The sequence below is a fragment of the Opisthocomus hoazin genome, chromosome 5, assembly GCF_030867145.1.
Source record: "Opisthocomus hoazin isolate bOpiHoa1 chromosome 5, bOpiHoa1.hap1, whole genome shotgun sequence".
NCBI classification, from domain to species: Eukaryota; Metazoa; Chordata; class Aves; order Opisthocomiformes; family Opisthocomidae; genus Opisthocomus; species Opisthocomus hoazin.
The window spans coordinates 15,487,301-15,507,557 of NC_134418.1; the positions used below are offsets into that span (position 1 = coordinate 15,487,301).

At 37.6% G+C, this 20,257-nt stretch overlaps 1 protein-coding gene across 2 annotated transcripts; it reads right to left on the minus strand.

Annotated features, from left to right (window-relative positions):
* Window positions 1-460: 460 nt before the first annotated feature.
* Window positions 461-20,224, minus strand: ZBTB49 (zinc finger and BTB domain containing 49). Of its 2 annotated transcripts, XM_075420522.1 has the most exons (8): window positions 20,139-20,224; window positions 18,659-18,832; window positions 15,212-16,317; window positions 8,748-8,794; window positions 4,895-4,968; window positions 4,054-4,136; window positions 3,802-3,963; window positions 461-1,811 (listed from the first exon to the last, which is right to left on the minus strand). In XM_075420522.1, the coding sequence occupies exons 2-8, from the start codon at window positions 18,808-18,810 to the stop codon at window positions 1,138-1,140; spliced, it is 2,298 nt and encodes a 765-aa protein (XP_075276637.1). In that variant the 5' UTR covers window positions 18,811-18,832; window positions 20,139-20,224; the 3' UTR covers window positions 461-1,137. The 2 variants fall into 2 exon arrangements, with proteins under 2 accessions (XP_075276637.1, XP_075276638.1); XM_075420523.1 differs by lacking the exon at window positions 18,659-18,832 and having other exon boundaries at window positions 20,139-20,222.
* Between the last annotated feature and the right edge of the window lie 33 nt (window positions 20,225-20,257).

The window sequence follows — 20,257 nt, forward strand, 5'->3', positions numbered from 1 at the left end:
TGGGGTTCAGAAAAGTTAATAAAGGATATTTTCACTTCAGAAACTACAGTATCTAAGGAATGTTTTAGCACAAAGCTTGACAATGCACTGCTAAAACTTCTTGATGGGTTGGAAAAAGTTAGGCCCATAAAACTCACGTAGCAAGCAGTTTGGAATGCAGCAACAGATCTATACTGAAAATGAACACAACCACCCAAAGCACCAAAGCCGAAAAAGGCCTCTAAGCAAAATTTCCATCCTGTAAGAGTCTGTTCATTCCATTAATTAGCCGATGTTTTTACACTAACTCACTGAAATGCAAGACAATCTAATGGTGTATTGATTGCACTTGTTTTATAGTGCAGCTCTTCTTGAAGTGGTATCCCCATTAACATTGTAAAGATACCTGGAACAGATGGAATTATGTTATTGAAAATCTTTCATAAAAAGATGAAACACGTTGAGCAATTAAGACACAATGTAAACCAGCTTCTCTTTATTCGCATTTACTGATCCTGGTCTTCATTGTACAAATAATCTGCTGTGCAAAATAGCTTATAAAATACTAAAAAAACCTTTTATTGTAAAAAAATAAAGTTTCTAGATAGACAGTTACTTTGCACTATCACAAATATTGTCCAGTATTTAACATTTAAATTTAATATCACAATACTCAAGTCATGTAAACCACTGATGCTACTGGTAAGAAAGCCGCTACTGAAACTCAGGTTCACTAGGGATTTGTTAAATATTTTCCTCTGTTCCTATCTACACCCTTACAGAACTCAGATGACCCATACTTGAATTGCACCCATATCACAAAATTAGACATTGGGCCATCCTTTCCTCCATTATCAGGCAAAAAATACCAAGTTAAATGGTAAATTTAGTAAACGGCAAATTTTAGTAAATCCTGGCAACACAAGCTACACAGTGCAGTCACAGAACAACAAAGGTCCTCAAAACTAGATTTGAACTTTGCTGAGAAGCAGCGTAAAGTCAGCCTACACTGGGTTCTGGGCATGCGTATCTTGATTTCTACCAGTATCCACATGAGTTGGCTTAAAAACTAGCTCTGATCTCTCTATGCTGCAGTGCAATTGCAATCACTTTAGCATGAAACACGTCTAAGAAGTTTCGATACTGTCACCTGAGCCCTCATTGTTCCAGTTCGCTTTCATTCTGCAAGGTCTTCATAGCTAAACCCCAGAGGGTCATGCTGGAGAAGAAGGGTCCTTCATTATTCTTGTACACAGCAGACGGTGTTCGACTGCCCAGTGGATCATTACAATGACTGTCCAAGCTACCCACAGAGGAACGAATCATGGGAATATTCTCAGACTGTAAGGGTTCTTCTACAGAAGATACATCTACATCTGTATAAGCGTATGGTGGTGGTGGTGGAGTTTGTTGCGTCTGAGCTTTTGGGGGTTTAGCAGAATCCACATTCAGTTTCTGTTGGTTTGCTGAGTCATGGTGTTGAATCATTGATCGTAACTTACAGTAAGAATCTGCAGAACTATCAAATTCAGTTGAATTTGCAGTGGGACGAATGGGAAATTTAACCGACACTGGTAACAATGTAACAGGCATTTCTTGGCCAAAGGAGTCAGAACTCTGAGATTTGTCAAGATCAGAAGTTTCAATCCCTTGAGTAAATTCATCTAGTGTGTTTGAACCCTCATCAGTGGCTTTACAATGCATTTTCTTGTGCCGCCGCAGAACAGCAGAGCGAGTGAAGCATTTGTTACAAGTTTCACAGGTATAGGGTTTTTCTCCTGTATGAGTCCTCACATGTCTACGCAGGTCACCAGAGCCTGCAAAACATTTCCCTACAAGACAGAAGTGATATGTTAAGATTTTGTTCTTAACACTAGTGCATAAACACATTTTAATTAGAGAAAATACCAAGTGAAAAAGTATAGTATGCCCGAACCATGGTACTTTGTTTATCTAAAACAGTTTCATCTATTTTTACAATTCAATGATTTGTTTCTTCTTTTTGATCTGATTTTCTAACTCATGTTTCCCAGTGCTTTACTTTGTCTCCAGAAACAGGAATATCTACTAGTATTTGAAAGCTGCGAGTGCTTGCAGTTTGTATCAAACTTTGTGGAGGAAAAAGAAAGAAAAAAAAAAAAATCAATTTAGTACCTCTGTCTGGAAAACCAGTGTGCTGATAAGCTTCTAAATATATTCTTCCAGTGAGAACTGCATCACAGAAAGTAATGGTTTGTTCATTACCAAGCAACTATTCTTAAAGTGCTGACAAAGTTAGCTTTTTTGTTAACTTTGAGCTAACGTAATGCAGCAGGTCATTTTTATATTCTAGCCAGAGAATGTGTGAAAACTGTGATTTTTTTTTATTGCTGTAAATATCAGAATACAGTAAAATAGTCAACTGCTTGCCTATTTTCAGAACCACAGGCTCAAATAAGCTCGATTAACACACTGCAAAGAAAACGGTGTCTGAGGCTGAACCAAAGCAAAGCGTAGAGCAGCAAACAGCACAAGACAGCATTAACTTCCAGAATTGCTACGTGATGCAGACACCTCACGTTCTTTAGGATAGCGGAAATAAGCTATCCTAAAGGCATATAGGCACCTATCTACAATTTTATCTCATGTTACCTAGGTTAAAGATTATTTTGCTTTGTGTGGACAGATACCAACTAAAACGAACTGTGTTATCTGAAAGCCCAGTAAAACTGCAGTCTCAATTTTTGGCATCATACTTGTCATTCTACTGCCCAGACTTCTCTTCAGAAAAGACTGGAATAATACATGTGGATTTTCTGCATAATGTGAATGATTCTTAACAATTGATCAGATCCTTTTTGCACAATTTTTGCCTTCTCAGTACAAGATGACCGGGCTAAAATGAAAAATAATCAAAAGACCACTACAAGATGAGATGAAAATAAGCTTATTTTAATGACAGCAACACAACTGTTATTTATATTTCTTCCCTCTGATGCAAGACCTCCTGATAATTTTAGCTTTTCTTGTGCCTCAAGACATTATGAATAAAACATACTGCAGTTGGACATTATCATATGGAGCTACCCTCCTCCAAAGATGATTCCTCAGAACATGAATGAAATTAAACCAAAATGGCACTTAAGGGCAGAAAAGTAAGCAGTATGCAGGATGCTAAGCAACATATGAGAGAAGGATAGACAATACAATTTCTGAAAACTATGTTATACAAGGATGAATGATTGATTGCAGAGCAATTTTCAGACCACCTGGAAGTATGACCTACCTAGCAGATTCTGAAAACAGGTTTCTCTGGTATGAAGCATTGATCAAGGTTTGATTTTATTCCAGAGGTTGAAGCAAAGTAGCAAAAAGTTGTTATTATCAACTTTATGGTTGAATGCAGTTGAATACGAACAGTATTCAAGCGGGGGGGAAAAAAAAAAAGAAAGAAAGGGAAAAAAATTTTCCATCAATAGCCAAGTGATGCTAAATCCAGCTTTCCATCAGAAAGGACCATACTGAAAATAAACCAATTTCTGAAGCAGCTACTATCAGTACTTCTCTAGTAGACATGTACATACACATTCAATGTTGATTCCTCTTATTTTCTTTCTCTATTCTTCAACTGAAATTCACTTTTGAACTTATATGTAACAGCTAAAGGCGTTTCAGAATGAAAGACTATGACATATGTAAGACAGAAGATTTTGTGAAAAACTTTCACAACATGGTATTTCAATTTAAAATCGTTTTGGTTAAGTGTTATTCTGCTGACAAAGGAACTTTTACTTATAATTTAAAAAGCAAAGACACAACCAAGCTGTGCACAGTAAATCTTACCACATGCTGAACAGCTGTATGGTCTCTCTCCAGTATGCCTAATTCTGTGCTTTACTAATTTTCGTTGCATGTTGAATGACTTCCCACATTCATCACAGGTGAATACTTTATCTGCTGTATGAGTCTTTTTGTGCTCCTTTAAATTACTGAAGTTACTGAATCCTATAAAAATATGACAGACACTGAGATTAAAATGACTCCTCGTATTTCAATCAAAAAACTTCACAGGCAGAAGCTTTGGTTCTTGCATACCTCTGCCACAGATATCACACAGGTGAGGCTTTTCTCCAGAATGAATAATAATATGACGCTGAACATCACCAGAAGCAGCAAATCTGTAACAGAATACGGAAACCGAATCACTGTGTTTACAGTCCCTTATTCTCATAAACTGAGTATCATGTGGAAATGAACTATAATGAATGCCTATGTTCTGAAGAAAGATTAAAATCTAAAACACAGATAAATGGATGCAGTTAAGAATAACTTTTTCAAGCTGGCAATGTCCAAGTAAATTTATGCTAGGAAAAAAACTCCACAAAAACCCTTTTCACCATTAATGTTGCTAATTTATTCTGCATTTAATTTAGTTTAAGTACGAATGTTGGTCCTAAATTAGTGTATTTTCTGTCACCTGTTCGCAGACAGCAGGAATATTTAATGCTTTGCTTTCATTTGTCAAGTTTCCCATAATTAATAATTTCCATAAAGTCTAACCAAAATTGTATGACCAAATAATAAAAAAAAAAAAAGTGAGGGAAGGTACAAAACTGCATGATTTATGCATATGACTCACACTGGCACTGTTCAAAATACACACAACAGTATATCCTTAACTAAAGATACCAATATACAAAAAATTAAGTAAGACCACAGACTATATATGTGGTGACATTATTGAGATTTGCAATAAGACACTTGCAGACAGTTATGTATTTTAATCCCATCAGTACACATTTAAACCCAATGTCTTCTAAACAAAATCGAGCAGCATGCTGCCTTAGCTCTTGGCCTTTAGTTTATGACGAAGATTAAAGAAAACATGAACAAGTTTTATCATGTTAACTTTACTAAGATGAACAATTCTACTCACCTTTTCCCGCAGATTTCACAGATGTATGGTTTTTCACCAGAATGTCGACGTAAATGTGTCTGGAGATTACCTGCCTGAAGTGACAGTAATTTAAACATTTAAATTCAGCTAGCCTGTTGCTGTATACAGATAAAAAACCCAACAATAGGGACTATGAGACTGGATTTTTATTCCTAATTCTAAGGCAGTGAAGACTACAAAGCATGTATGAACTCAAGCATTCTTATCTAGTAAAGGCAGACTACCATGTACTTCAAGATCAAATTGCTTACGTATGCAATTATACATCGCCAAGAACAAAGGGGGGAAAAAACCCAAGGAGCCTGGAATCAAACACTAAGGAAAAAGATAGACCTATATTTGGAAATAGATCCAATTATAAATGAAAATTACACTATCTAGAATGCAGTGAAGAAAACTTATTAGTAATATACTTCATGTTAGTCTCATTTTCCCTGTCCTACAAATAAAATACTGTTACATCAGGATGTCTGAATTCACCTACCAGGAGGTTAAAAAGAACAGAATAGGGTAAACATTTTTCAATCCATAAAATACTCAGAGCCAAGTGCTCCAAACTTATAAATATTTACTCGTATCAAAAGAAAATAGAACAGGAAGTAAAGAAATGAACACATGGGATTACTGGGAACTCAGTTTTATTACATATCCTTCCTCTCCCAGTCCTGTAAAAACCATGCTAGTCTAGCAGGCAAACCAGTTAGTGACTAAACAAAACCATCTTACTCATTACAACTTTTTTTATTACTATTTGTTAAAAGCCGTTGGTGCTTCTGAATGGATAATCCACTGAGAGTCCAGTTCTCAAAGCACAAGATACAGCTAGTCTGGATAGAAGAGCTGCAGATGTTCCATACATTGTGCATACTTCCACGGTCATTTTTAACCCTTCTGTTCTCTTTGATGTATAATTGCCTGGTTTTATCGAAGTGCACTAAAGGAACATTAAGTCCTTTCAGTCAGGAAAGAAAACTGAGGATGTAAAGATTATTGTGTCTTCCTTAGTCACAGTACGACAACAAAAATAACACTCATCAGTAATTTCTTCCGACTCCTTTAAATAATAAATTACCTGTGACAATCAATCACTGTAATCAGATCTTATAATATAGCAGAACTACAGTACTGCAGACACACACAGACAGACACAGAGGACAATACTAAATGGAACACCACCTGAACCCTGGGAGAGCTTCCTCTAACCCCTGTAAAGTTTTTCAGACAACAGTATGACTGAACCACTGTTCTCTCAGGCCAAACTTTATAATACTCAAATCCATTCAAAGAGAGACATTTCTGAGGAAGGAGAAGACTAAACTGACTTCTCCACGGAGCAAGCTGTGCTTTGGAAAGACAGAAGATTTTATGCAGAGGTGCATTTGGGAGAAACATACAAAAGGCAGAACCTTTACCTCTACCCACGTCACAAAACAAACCGTATCGCAGGCATTTAAAATTATTCTGGATAAAGGCAGAATCTGAAGTGCAACAATTATTCTGAAATAGTTCCCATACAGGCATTTTTAGGTAGAGTAAAAACATTTTACAGAGAGTAGCAAGTAGATCCATTTCTTTATTACAACCCCATGTCAATTCCTCCTACTGAGGGTAAAAGCTTGCTATTAACTGTGCTGAGACAAAAAAAGGTAAAAACATCAGAAACTCATATTCTTCCCAAGCTTTTAAGGTGGTACACAACCTTGGTTAAGACACAGTCTGCCAACCCAATGAAAAAGCATAAAAGGACTTTTGCTAGCATTTCAGTGAAAGAAAAAAAAAATGCTCAGAAGAATCCTCTTACTGATACTGGTTGCATACCACTCCTCACAAATTTGGAGACTAGAGAGATATGCTAGACTTACTCTGTTTGTAACTGACACGCTTTTAAAGTGAAGGAACTAATGCATACATTTCCCCAAAAGCAGCTCTGCAGAAGGAGGTAAAACATGGTATCCTGGATCACCAGCCAGAAAAGGGCCACATAACAACAGGCTGTGTACTTGTAGTAAGGGAAGATGCAGGCTTGGCAGTACAAAAGGCACCTCTTTCTCCAAATATCAAAGATATTTACTTGTTCCAGACGATGAGTTCCGATGTCAATTTGCCCTACTTTCTTCATTTTCTGTTTCACATTCCAACACATGGAACATCAGTGACATTCAGCAAGAGCAGGCATACTACTAGACACAACTGCACTGTCTCAAAAGCACAGAACATGAAGGCTTAAGTAAGAACAACGTTACTATTTCTGTGCCTGCAGACTGAGATGATCAAGATCAGAGATGGTCTTTAAAGAAAAACAGTAGATCGTAATTATCCTTGCATCTTACTTTGTGGCAGGTGGAGTCTTACTTATTTGTGCAATTCAAAAGCAAGAACCTCAGAAGTATGCAAGTTCACTTTCATGGCCAGAGAAAGCACGGCAGCACAGAAGCTGAAAGCTATGGCTCGTATTCTGGACGTGTAGGTACTGTCCATCAATATGCATCTACCTATACCTTCAGGCAAAGGAGGTAATGGGGAGAGAAGGGAAGCTGCTTAGGAGTGTTTAATTTCCAGTTTTGTTGGGAGTTTTGTTTGTTTGTTTTTATTAAAGAGCAGCAATGCATGTTGCATGAGGAGTCTGTCATGCCTGTCATACACCCTAAGTGTGTGAAGCTTTTTTATTCCCTCTTCCCCCACAATAATGGTACAGAATACCCCTCCATTTGCCAAAAGTACCTTTAATGGAATTTGGAAAAAATCCACTTTTTTCTTTCAATAACTAGAAGTTCAGCCATCAAAATGAATGCAAATACGCTTTCTTTGCCTAACACACAGACCCAGTTTTGCTCAAGTGGCTTGATAAGCATGATGAAACCGTATTGCTCACTGGATGCAGTGTTCTATTCGTGTTCAGTAACACAGTGGAGGATGCAACTGCATCAGGTTCATTGGTCAAAGAAGCCCCACTGGCGGACTACAAAACTGGAGCAAGAGAAGTGCAAGCACTGGTAGGTGGTTTGACAAACACCACATAATTCTAATCCTTAAACCATAAGACCAAAATTATTCAACAATAATTATTATTTCATCTCAGTATAAAAGTATGCACCAGTCTATTGTCTCCTGTACTTAGGTGCACATATTCCAACCAAGAAAATAGAAAAGAAATAGACATTTTGTAAATGTGAGAAAACTAAGCACCAAATTTATAGAAATATAAATGAACTGTTGTACCCAGAACAGTAAGCAAGCGTTGGAGGGCAAACTGAGACAGCTAAAGCCTAGGCCCTGTATCTACGCAGGGAACTTCAAGAGTTTTTTTAAAAAAATCATAGTTGAATTTTGTCACTTCAGACAAAATGTGCTGTTCTTCATAGAATGAAACAGACTCCAAAAAATGTGCTTAATAATTTATGCCATTTAGGAAGATGAAACTGTATTGCGAATACATCATCATACAAAACGCTAACCTGCATTTTTTTCAGACACTGTAAAAATGCTATTCACAACATATCCCTAAGCACAAGGCAAAAGCACAGTCTGAGAACGAATGTTCTCTGTACTTCAAATACAGTTGTGGCTCTGTATAGTTAAACATTCATTTAAGGGTAAAATACATAACACCTCTATTGAGAGCAGAATCAAAGGTACAAATGTATCAAAGAAATCTAAAACAATTAACATGTTCTTTTCAAATAAAACATTTTAATATTTTACCCCTAAAGTCAAGTCTGCCTTTGAACAAAAAATGTCTAATCTATCAACTTAAAACCGTTTATTTTTTAGAATCAACACATAGATGCATTTCATTTTCAAGTGTAAGTACCATAATATAAAATATTCCCACCTGTGAGAAGTGTTTCCCACAAATGTTACATTCAAAAGGTTTCTCACCTAAAAGGAGAAGAAACAGAACATAGAACGTCTAATAGTTGCAATGAAATACAAATGTTTTAAATTGGTACGCTTCCTTTTAAAACATGTAATGCAAGAGTAGAAGTATCCTCAAAAGGACATTTACCCATATATTTAAGGGGAAATTCAAAAGGGAAGTACAGCACTAACCATTAAGCATTACGGAAGACTTGCTCAGAAATTGAATTTATCTTTCAAAACAAGTAGGTAGAAGAGTTTTGATATGAATGGGAGTGTTTTGTAATATTTTTTTTAAATACTTTTTTTTTTAAAATACTTTTTTTCCAAATGAAAGGGGTACCATACCTTCAGGAAGAACAGGTGACAAGGTCTTACAACAACAACAGGAGCAGCTATGGGAAGTGCACCAGCTTTTCCACTTGTACACACAAAGGCAATTCTTAGAATAATGAATGCAGAGAAGCTAATTTGGAAGGGTTCTGTTTTTTCTGTTCAATGTGTACCACACATCTCTGATCAGCACGTAGCTATTCACTTCCAGCAAATACATATTTGCCCTTAAATTCTTATCCTATACAGTAGTATCTGATAATTAACCCAAGTATTTGATCCATAATTCTGAATTTTTATATATAAAACTGGTATTCTTGAATTTCCAAAAATACGAGCAGCTTTAGTAAAAAACTAGTGCAGCCCACTTTAGCTTTTCAAAATGTGACTGCACGATAATTCAATTCTCTAGCTGTCAATTTGAGACAAATATCTTTTTCTAATTACTTTTTCTCCTCTACAATACTTCATACAGATAATTTTCCCCCCCGCTTAGTTCTTGGTTTCCTAGTTTGCACATTGCTGATAAAAATCTCTGTGCATCTTCCACAATTTTTAAAACAATAATAATGCTCAAATACCACTGAGTTCAATGTCAGTCAGATTTCTAATGATATTTTTGTGTTCCAACTGCACATTAACAGGACATCTTTAACCTGGCCCATAGGTACAAGGAAGCAAAACTAGCGTAAATCCTTGTGATTTTGAATGCAGATATTTCTAGCAGGAAAGAGATCTTAGACTGTTTCATCTTGGTGCTGATTCAAAATCTGTCTAAAGATTTTTATTTACTTAATAATTATAGTTTTCCTGATTTTACAGAACACCTCTTGGCTATTTGTAGCCTCTTCCAGCAAGTATTCTACATCAGTATTCTTCTTCCATCCTTGGAAGTGTTATGAGCACCATCTACAACATGCAAGTGTCGAGGTTCCATTTTCCTTGCCTGCTGCCAAATACAGGCAATGTTATTTCAACATATTTCAGGATCAAGGACTAAATGCAATTCTCTTAGATTTTAAGGCACAGAGTAAACATATGCAGTTACGCAGCCTCACAGATAGCAATCTTGCAGTTAGTCTGACAACCTGAGGGTGTATCTACTCTGACTACTTAATGAAGAATGGAAATCTTACAGCAGTTTCAAGAAAGCTTTTATTCAATTAAAGATAAAAATTCAGAAACCAATAACTATGAAAAGCACTGAGGTTTGATTTCATTATGGCTCTAAATTTGCAAAACACTAAAAATTCTGGTACTAACAACACAAATATAAATGAAACCAACAGGGAGCCAGATCTGTGACAACTGGGAAGGCTTCTGACAACCATAAAAACAACAAGGTAATTTGAAATGAAGGATAAAAAACACTAGTAGCAATTTCTGCAGAAATTACCTACACCAAAAAAAGAAGTTATTGTTGACACAAAGGCTATTATCTGAACAGATATCCACCCTGCAATAACCAGAGGGGGAAGAAGGGAATTGGAGGCTCAAATTTCTCAAAACTATTGTTGTAGGCTGCATGCAGCCTCATTATAACTGTACTGATGTACAAAGAGTTAGAGTTTCTTTCCCCATGATAAAGATAGAATAAAAAAGTTTTGGTTGAAAAGAAACATCAAATTAGTTCTTGGGAGAACAACTCTGCACCTGCATAAAACTCCAAATCACCGGGCATATCAAGTAGCCTATTCCAAGAATGAATCCTAGCAGAAATACTAAATTACTCAATAGTGTTGTAGCATCCCTCAGGTAAAGTGAGGATAATTGCTTCCAAGGGCGTACTAGTAAGAGTGCAGCTCTCAGTAAGCTGAAGATGGTTCTTCTCTAACTATCACTGGTGAGACCTTATCTGGAGCTTTAAGAAGAGAAGGCAGACAGGAGATCTTACTTTTATCTACGTGCAATGGGAAGACAGATGCAACCAGGTTGTTCTTGGAGGTACACAGTGATAGGACAAGGAGGTGACAGACACAAGTTAGATCATGAGAAATTCCAATTAGATGCAAGAAAAGAATCTTCTACCCCATGAGGGTGGTCAAACGCTGGAACTGGTTGCCTGGGGCAGTTGTGCAATCTCTGTCCTTGGATATCCAAAATTTGACTACACAAGATCATCAGCAAAACAACCTAATCTAATTTGACCTGCCTTGAGCAAAGCATTGGACTAGATGACCTCTAGAGATCCATTCTAATCTAAATTATTCTATGATTGTCATTAAATTCCAAACCAAAAACCTTATCTGAGAACGCTACTCAAAGACCATGGCTGGATCAACACCAATAGAGAAAATTTGGGGAAAAGTAGTAACTGAACTACAATTAAGACAATGCTTAAATAAACATCCAGGGAACTTTGCTCTTGAACCCTTGGACTGCCTTGTGTCTTCTATCTTCTGTTGCATCCTTCTTGTTCAACACTGCAAGAAGAGATGAAGTAGTACACAGCAGTGGCATCAAAGCAGTGGTGTGTCAGCTCCAAAGGAATCATAGGTTGGAAAAGACCTCTAAGATCATCAAGTCCAGCCATCCACTCAACGCCACCATTCCTACTGGCTCATGTTCAGCTGGCTGTCAACCAACACCCCAAGGTCCTTTTCTGCCGAGCAGCTTTCCAGCCACTCCTCCCCAAGCCTGTAGCGTTGCATGGGGTTGTTGTGACCAAAGTGCATGACCCAGCATTTGGCTGTGTTAAACCTCATACAGTTGGCCTCGGCCCATTGATCCAGTCTGTCCAGCTCCCTCTGCAGAGCCTTCCTACCCTCAAGGCAGATCGACACTCCCGCCCAGCTTGTTGTCATCTGCAAACTTACTGACGGAGCACTCAACCATGAAGGCAGAAGCAGTGTTCCTGAAGAGATCACAAAGGTGAGGAGCAGGACCCACTAAGGCATGGAAAGCTGGCAACTTGCTCAAAGCTCAGAATGAAAAGGTTGAGGATCAACAGCGTATTACATGACAGTGCAACTCTGCTGTTGTTGTACTCCATCCTGCCAAGAGTTCTTTCCACAGGCTTGGGTTTTTTTTGTTTGTGGGGTTTTTTTTTTTTGGTTTTTTTTTTTTGAGATGTTTCCTGAACATATATTTAAAAAAAACCCAAAACACTGGACGTTCCTTGACAGGTAAGGACTGCATAAGAGAGATATACTTGTTTCTTTTTCTTCAGACAGGTCAATCTAATAAAAACCAGATTATAACATTCAGTCAAAATCAATCTTAAAGTCAATGCAATATGCTCTATCTAGAGATTCCTTTAAATATCTGCTAGCAATACAATTAAAACAGCTATACAATCCAATACAATGACTTGTGCTGAACACAGTATGCCTGTCCTTCACATAGACAACTCATCAATGCAACCATGTGAACCTGTAAATTCTTTAGCAGTTCCTAGAGTTCAGGCATAAAGAATTTCAACCGTGCTTTTTCTTGATGACCAGGCTGCCACAGCACTCATGCTCAGAGAACTGTCATTTGTGGGTAAAAAAATGACTTGCCAGTGTGAAAGGTCCATTTTAGTAACTTGCTTCCTTCATCTCTTCAGCAAAGCCAGATTTGGAGGACTTTCAGTAAGCACTGTAACATTTAAATGCTTGCTAACCCTTTCACTCAGTTCCAGAAAATGAATGTTTTTAAATAAAATTGATTATGTAGCAATTTGCTGTGCTTTCTGAAGTGGCACATGAACGGAAATGGCTTTTAAGCCAAGTGATTTACATCACTTAACTACCACTATACCTAATAGTAATGATACAGATGTGCCCTGTACCTTCAGCTACAGATCCTTCCTGTATTAACATCCTAGTCACTATCCACTGCAATTTTCTAAGTACGCTTTTTGCAGTAGTTGGATATTTAAAAACAAATTAACATGACCCAAAACCAAAGGGCAAGCAAACAGGCCTATCTAGTCATATTCTTGCCTCAGCTTTTCCCATCCTTCTCTGATGTGCTTATTATTCATTAAATTTATGCTCTTAAACTTTTTCAGTTTTCCTCATCTATAGAAGAACGTTAATGCCACACTAAGTAGCATTCAAGTCTGGAATTCGTTGAAGCCCATTGGAAGAACATGGTGTATGAAAAGCAGCATGGGATTCCTGAATCCAATGTATACTCAGACTAGTAGAGAAGGACAGCAACAACAATAAAATCAAGTCTAGGATCACTTTTCTTACACAATGTATAAAGCTACTTCATATCAGGCAGTGTTGTGGAACGTGAAACAACATCTACCAGAGCTTAAGTGGAAGCATGTGTAGATATTCAGACCTCAAATAAGAAGAAATAAATGAACTGCAACACATAAATCACCTTGCAAAGCTACTGCACACCTTTTCCTTTTTTTCCACTTCCTACACTTGTAAGCGTTTGCTGACCATGCTGTGTCTAAAAAAAGAAAAAAAATTCATAAAACACCTGTGTCAGGGGCAATAGTCTCTTCTGTAAAGCTCAGTACCCAGTCCACTTCCCTGACCTTTAAGTTACAATACATTAGAAGGGGTAAACTAAACTTTGAACCTCATGTTTTAACAGTTCCGCAGACTCAGAAATATATGGTAATTAAATCTATCACTCAAGTCTATCACTGTCTTAAAAAAACAAGTATTTTAATGGGCACCAGAACTCACAAAATCCCGATTTCTTCCAGTGATTGAGATGTCTAAGGAATGGCAAATTCTAACAGGTTTCTCATAGTTGAGATCTCTTTCACATAGTTTCTCTAGAACAAACTCACATGTTACTGACTTCAGAGTCTCTCACTCCGTGGGGACTTGTCTAGATGCTGTCTTCTATCTGATCACCTGTTGTCCTGAAATTTCTAAGATATTAAATACCTGATGTCTGCTCAAATTAGATAACAGATTCAAAAAAATACAAGGCAAAGAGAGGATCTAGGTAAGAGACATATGCAACTCTTTAACAGGGGAACAAACGAAAAAAAAGAAAAATAGTATTAGTAACGTGAACATACAGCAGTAGTCAAAGATACTGAGTGAAAACTTCAGGAGGATAATGAAAATGTTTGTATTTTCAGGTCTGGAAATATTTTTCTACTAATAGCATGCAAAAATAAATTCTTAATACTAAAGATCAATTAACACAAGAAATTAATGTCTGCTAAGAGAGATTCATATTTACTGTCAAAGTACCAATACATGTATGCTCATTTACAAAGTGATGTTTATTTGACAAGATTGAGAGAGATGCATTCGTATATTTAATGTAGGGAAAAAGAAAGGCAAAAAATATTCAACAGCTTAATCAGGAATAATACCATCTCCAGGACTTGGAATGAATGGCATTACTTGACTAGATATGTCTTAAAAACCCTTTAAAAAAAACCACTAAAGTTCTAGAAATACAAAAGAACATGCTGGTTAAATTGAACAGACAAATTAGTTAATTCAAAGTTAGACTGGGTCTCATTTTTCACTAGAATAAAAAGATACTTGGAAATAAATCTATGCTAGGTTTAAAAATAATACTACTTGTGAGTTTTTAAAACAGAGTAAATTAATTCAAACTTCCCATTCACTCTGCAGCCTACTAGTCTGCAAGAGCACTACTCTCTAGGTAAACACAACGACAGTTGTTCACACTAGCAAAAAAATTATTAATTATAGAGCATGTTTCTACATGTTAAGAAGAAATGACCACCAAGCCCTAATCACTTGTATCTTACAATGAATATATGATCAGAGACACCTGAGGTCATCTAGAACACTTGTAGTATATTGTCTTCTATCCATTTACACTTTCATTGTTATCTGACTCTGACTCCCGGGCCATGTGCAAACTGACTAGAAATACCTCTTGTAAATGCAAGACAAAAATAAAATTGTCATTGAAATATCACACCACATTCTTTGAAAGAGAACCATACAAAAACAAATATAAAGGAGAAATCTTTACTACAACTCTCAGCTAAACTCAGTCTTACAGTCCTTATTCCTGTATGATTACACATTTTTAAAAAAACCAAAACCCCAGCCATTTGAAGGTAGACCCTTAACCAGCATCTCTGAATCAAGAGATACTGCAATACATCCTTTTTCACTGAAATACTTGGTCTGCAGACCAAGTTATTGACAACTGTACCTGTATGAGACCTTTTATGGAGCTCCAGATTGCTTGGATGCTTGAAAGCCTTCCCACATAAATCACAAGTATATTGCCTCTGTGACTGCAGAGTCTGCGATTGCCCTTCTTGTTCTGAAGGACCTTGAGATCTTTCAATTTCAACAGTTTGTTCAAAATTCTCAGAATTCACTAAATCTTCAGCTTCTTTTTCATCAGTAACTCTAGCATTTGTCATGTCCATGGTACTTTCAGTTACAGATTCAATTACTCCTGGTACTCCACTGTCATCTCTTTTTGGCTCAGGCGGCTGCTCTGCAGATTTCTGAGACCTTAGAAAATTTAGCTTTTTGAGGTGTATTGCCTTTTTCAGACGCATCTGTTTGGTGGGCTGCATAAGCGTGCTTTCTGCATCTTGGTCTGGAGCAGCTTCATTCACGGGCTGAACCAGAAAGTTTGATGGTAAATGATCAGAGGTTTCCAGAAGACACTCAGAGTGATTGACAGTACAAGCATTATTCTCTACTGTATTTATTTCTGTAGACGTGTTGTAAGAAAAGGATTGTTCTGCTACTCTCTCATGATTAGAGCAAGCATTTTGCTTATAGAACTGTTTACTGTAAAAGTTGCGTAGTTTGTAATAGTAATTTGGTTGTTTAAATGGAAGCTCTGTGCAGTTGGCATCTAAGGAGTCTTGTGGTTGTTTCTGTACATCACCTGAGGGTGCGTGAAGATTGACAGACTGCAATGCGTGAGAATGGTGGTCAGCCAAGACTTTGGTAGCTCGGGTGTCAGATGAGCATTCATGCAACAGGTTTGTTCCATAACTGTCATTGGCACAGCTAGTGTCTGCAGTCAAAGTGTTCTGCAGCGAAAATACGCTATTACAAGGCATGCTGGTTGCTTGCTCTACAGCTGTCGAAGATTTTAGAAAGGTGTGGCAAATGTTCAGCACATTTTGCACTTGGAGACACTGCGCAATATCCAACATAGCCTGTACGTTGTCCTGGCTAAGATCCAGGTGAGAAGTGTACATGAAGTCCAAGATCTGGCCTATGCCACCTACATTTTTAATGTCCAAGTGAAAGACATCATTCTTCTGGCCTGAAGAATTCTGGAAAAGGGTCCTAATAAAATAAGGCAAATATTCAAACACAAATAATTCACAAACACTTTTATAAAAAAAATACATATACACGTCAAACAGACTGCCTGGTATAAAACAATTTACACTACATGGTCTTATCTAGATTGCTGTGTTTTTGCAGGTGAACATCTCAAAACTGCTTAATTGTCTTATATATTAGTCCTACGCTAGTACACTTAAAGTATAAGTCAAAGGAAATGATCCTTTATAAAACTTCAATTTTCTATTTTTAATGTTTTGAAATCACACTCTATCCTTGCGGTTTCCTATCCAATGTTCTTAATATATTAAGTGTAGTGGTGTATTTATGGACTGTTTGCAAAAGTTGGAAGAATCAGAAAGGTGTTTGTCCTTCCCTTATGGCAAATAAAACCGGACATGAGAAATTTTCTAGTAAAAAGGAGAATATAGATCTCAAAGGCAGCTAAACCATCCTTTTCTGGCAACTGAGCTTGTCCATCAATTAAAGGACTTATCATTAGTTCTCTCTTTTTTACTGGTACTGGATGAGAACCAAGTAAAAGAATAATGAAGAGTATAGGTACATGAGCCTAAAACAGCCATCCAACCAATACCCACTGAATTGTCATTGAATCCTTGAAATGTCTGAATTCACATGACTTCTTACTATTTGACGTTAAGTATTCTTAGCATCAGAGCTGTAGTTCTTCATATGCATAACCAGTCCTAGATTAAGTGGGTTTGTACTCTGCCTCAGTCAGGAATTTCACACCCTTCCAATAAAACCCCCAATCTCTAACCTGATACTGTCACAGTAAATGATGATATATAGACAGGGTCAGGTCACTCCTCTGTAGATCTTTTCCTACACTAGGAAATGCCCTGAACTTGATGATTTCTTTCCGTGGGTTAACTCTCAAATTAGGTTTTGTTTAAAGGTGGGCATAGTATCAATGAGCTCTGAATCTTAAGCAAATGAGAGTCTAGGCTTAAACTCAGAAATGCAGAGCTTCAGAAGCATCCTCATACTAAAGCTGTCCTATCCTCAAATTTCTAAGCTACTCTAAAGCCAATGCCCACATCCAAATTCCTTCATAAATCCAGCCCATACTATCTAACTTAAAACCAGAACTATAACGAACAGATCTTGGGTTGAGAGTCTAATTAATTAGTCACTTCTACCCTATTGGATTTTAATAAGAGTTGAGCGCCTAGCTAACTACTTCAAAAATTTAATCTTTGAGCATAACTTTATTTCTTCATCAGGATTACAAGACTAGAAGAGAAAAAGGAAAAACAACCTCTCATCTTTTTTCCCTGGTCATAATAAAAAAAAATAATTTTCTTACATAAGAATTGGTAGTCAAGCTTTAGAGATGTTTCAAGAAGCAAAGACTAAAAACTGCCAGACTTAACAGCTTACTCACAACTAACATGAAACACTAAATTGGATGATCCAGCATCCTCCAAAATTTGGAGAATAAATGAGGGCTACACAGAGCGGAACAAAACCAGTGATGTGGCTTCCTGGGCCACATGTATACTTTAAAAGATAGATGTTGTCTCTCTGAGAATCTATTCTAAATAGAGATTCAATAATAACCTATATACTGAAATTTTATTTTGAATATATAATTGATTAAACAACTCACATTATCCATTTCCAGATATGCATTTGTGTATTTAATACAGCTAAAAGGCAAAAAATATTCAACAGCTTAATCAGGAATAATGCCATCTCAAGGACTTGGAATGAATGGCGTTACTTGACTAGATAAGGTAATTCTTAAAAACTCTTTTAAAAACCATATCTAAAGTTGTAGAAATACAATAAAACATGCTGGTCAAATCAAACAAATTAGTTAATTCAAAGTTAGACTGGGTCTTGTTTTCCACTAGAATAAAAAGATACTTGGAAATAAATCTATGTTAGGTTTAAAAATAGTATCACCTGTGAGTTTTTAAAACAAAGTAAAATAATGAATAACCCTTATCTAGCTCTGTTCATGTACTCTGATATGCTTCTTGTAAACAGTTATCTTTCCATAATGAAATACTGAACGCAGGTGCATGCCAGAATCCATTATATGAGGTACTGTACGCAAGTAAGGATCAAGAAAATGCCGAACTCAAACAGTGCAGTAGTTAACTATGTATATCTAGAAAACAAATTAGGACAGCCACAGTTTTTAGTTAAATACCTGATACAGATTTATTTCTGGACAAATAATTTTACTTCCTCTTACACTCCAACACTTACTCAGTCTGCAATTACCAGAAAAAAAATGCCCTTCTCAGAGAAAACCTCAACAAACAGTATTTAGTTCACTTTATTATTAGAAGAATTTTCTATCACATACCTGAAGTATTGACTGAAAGCAGCTAATACATTTTTGTGTGCTTTGAAGCAGACACCTTTTACGACCAGCATGCAGTCACAGAGAAGACCCTGAATGCGCTGTTCATGCAGCTGCTGGAGAAGATGACAACTATGGCTAGCAACAGTGTCCATGCTAGAAAATCACTTAAATTACCTACAATGAAATAAAATGCTAAGATGAATTTTAAGTATTAAATTGCAAAATTAATTTAGAATAACATTTTCACAATTTGTTTTAGCTCCCAAGGGAAAGAGACTTCAGTTTATGCCTGCAACATGAGTTCTAATGACATTTTTCTGATTAAAGATGAGTCACAGTATTGCCCACTAGCAAAAATACAGCAATATACATAGGAAATATTAATTTTAATGAAGCTTTGATTACAACAAAGAGTTTCCACACAAATGTGCTAATGGCACTGCCAATAAACTGAATTCCATAACAACAAAAACCAATTTAGACAACTTTGACAAGAATTAGATTCTAAGACAAAAACACATCACACCTACAAAATCAACAGCATTTGTACAGGAAAACCTCAGCCTCCAAATTGAAAATAGACAACACTGTAGTAGCATTATCTGTGCCATATTTGTTGCTGTTGTAGCTAAGCACATTTCCCATGTGGACCTGATTCATAAGATAAGGTAGTATGGTATTTTTTTTTTTTACTTAATACAATGTAAAGTCTCTTTTAAAAATCACTTCTTTGAACAGGTTGAAGGGAAGACAAGTAACATTCCCACACAACACGTTTACATTCAATTCCAGGCTTCCTTTTTTTGAAGAAAGGTGAAATTCCTGCCCTGCACACTTGCAAATAAGAAAGGAAAATTACAACTATTAGGGCAATCAGAACTTCTGGTCTTCTAACTATGCCTTCCAATGAGGCAGAAAAACCACCCTGGGCTAAACATGAGAAGAAATTGGTTGCCCCCATTCTCAATTCTCACGAGCGCTAAAGGCTCCGCATTTTAATTTGTTCTGTCACTCTGTGATTCACTGCCTCCTGCTGTAATGAGGTAGGCTATTATTTTGTCTTTTTCTTCTGTTCATTCTCATCATGTCTTTCACCAGGCTTTAAAATAAAGAGACCACGTCTGTTTGCCAGGTAACCGCTTTCTTCCCGCCCGTCTCCCACCACAGCACGTCCCGTAGCAGCCGGTGAGCTCGGGCCCTCCCGGCCCTCAGGCGCCTGCCTCCCGACGACGAGACAGGCAGGGCCCCCAGCCCCGGCACCAGGCCCTCTCTACGCCCCAGCTGCCGCTTGGAGCTCCCCTCCGCCTCGCCGCGCTGAAGCCCCGTAGACCGGGGGCCGAAGGCAGGGTTCGCCTCACAGGAGCGGGCCGGGCACCGAGGGGAGGGCGGGCTCTGCCCCGAGGGCGGGCGGAGGGCCGAGCAGCCGCTGCCGCAGGGGACGGGGGCTGAAAGGAAGGAGCCGGCCCGGCCCGGCACTCACCGGCTCCAGCCGCCTCCCAGTTCCATCTCCGCGCGGCCGCCCGCCGGCACCCCGACCCCCACCATTGATCCCAGCCGCCGCTTCCGCCGCCGCTCCTTCCGCTTCCGCTGTGGGGCGGG

Bases quoted from the DNA above. Each gene is read 5' to 3' on its own strand.
- ZBTB49 (XM_075420522.1), bottom strand. From the start codon at position 18,810: ATGGACACTGTTGCTAGCCATAGTTGTCATCTTCTCCAGCAGCTGCAT. The intron at 16,318-18,658 runs GTATGTGATAGA...TTATTTTATTAG, and splicing joins GCTTTCAGTCAATACTTCAG to GACCCTTTTCCAGAATTCTT. The intron at 3,964-4,053 runs GTATGCAAGAAC...ATATTTTTATAG, and splicing joins GTGTGATATCTGTGGCAGAG to GATTCAGTAACTTCAGTAAT.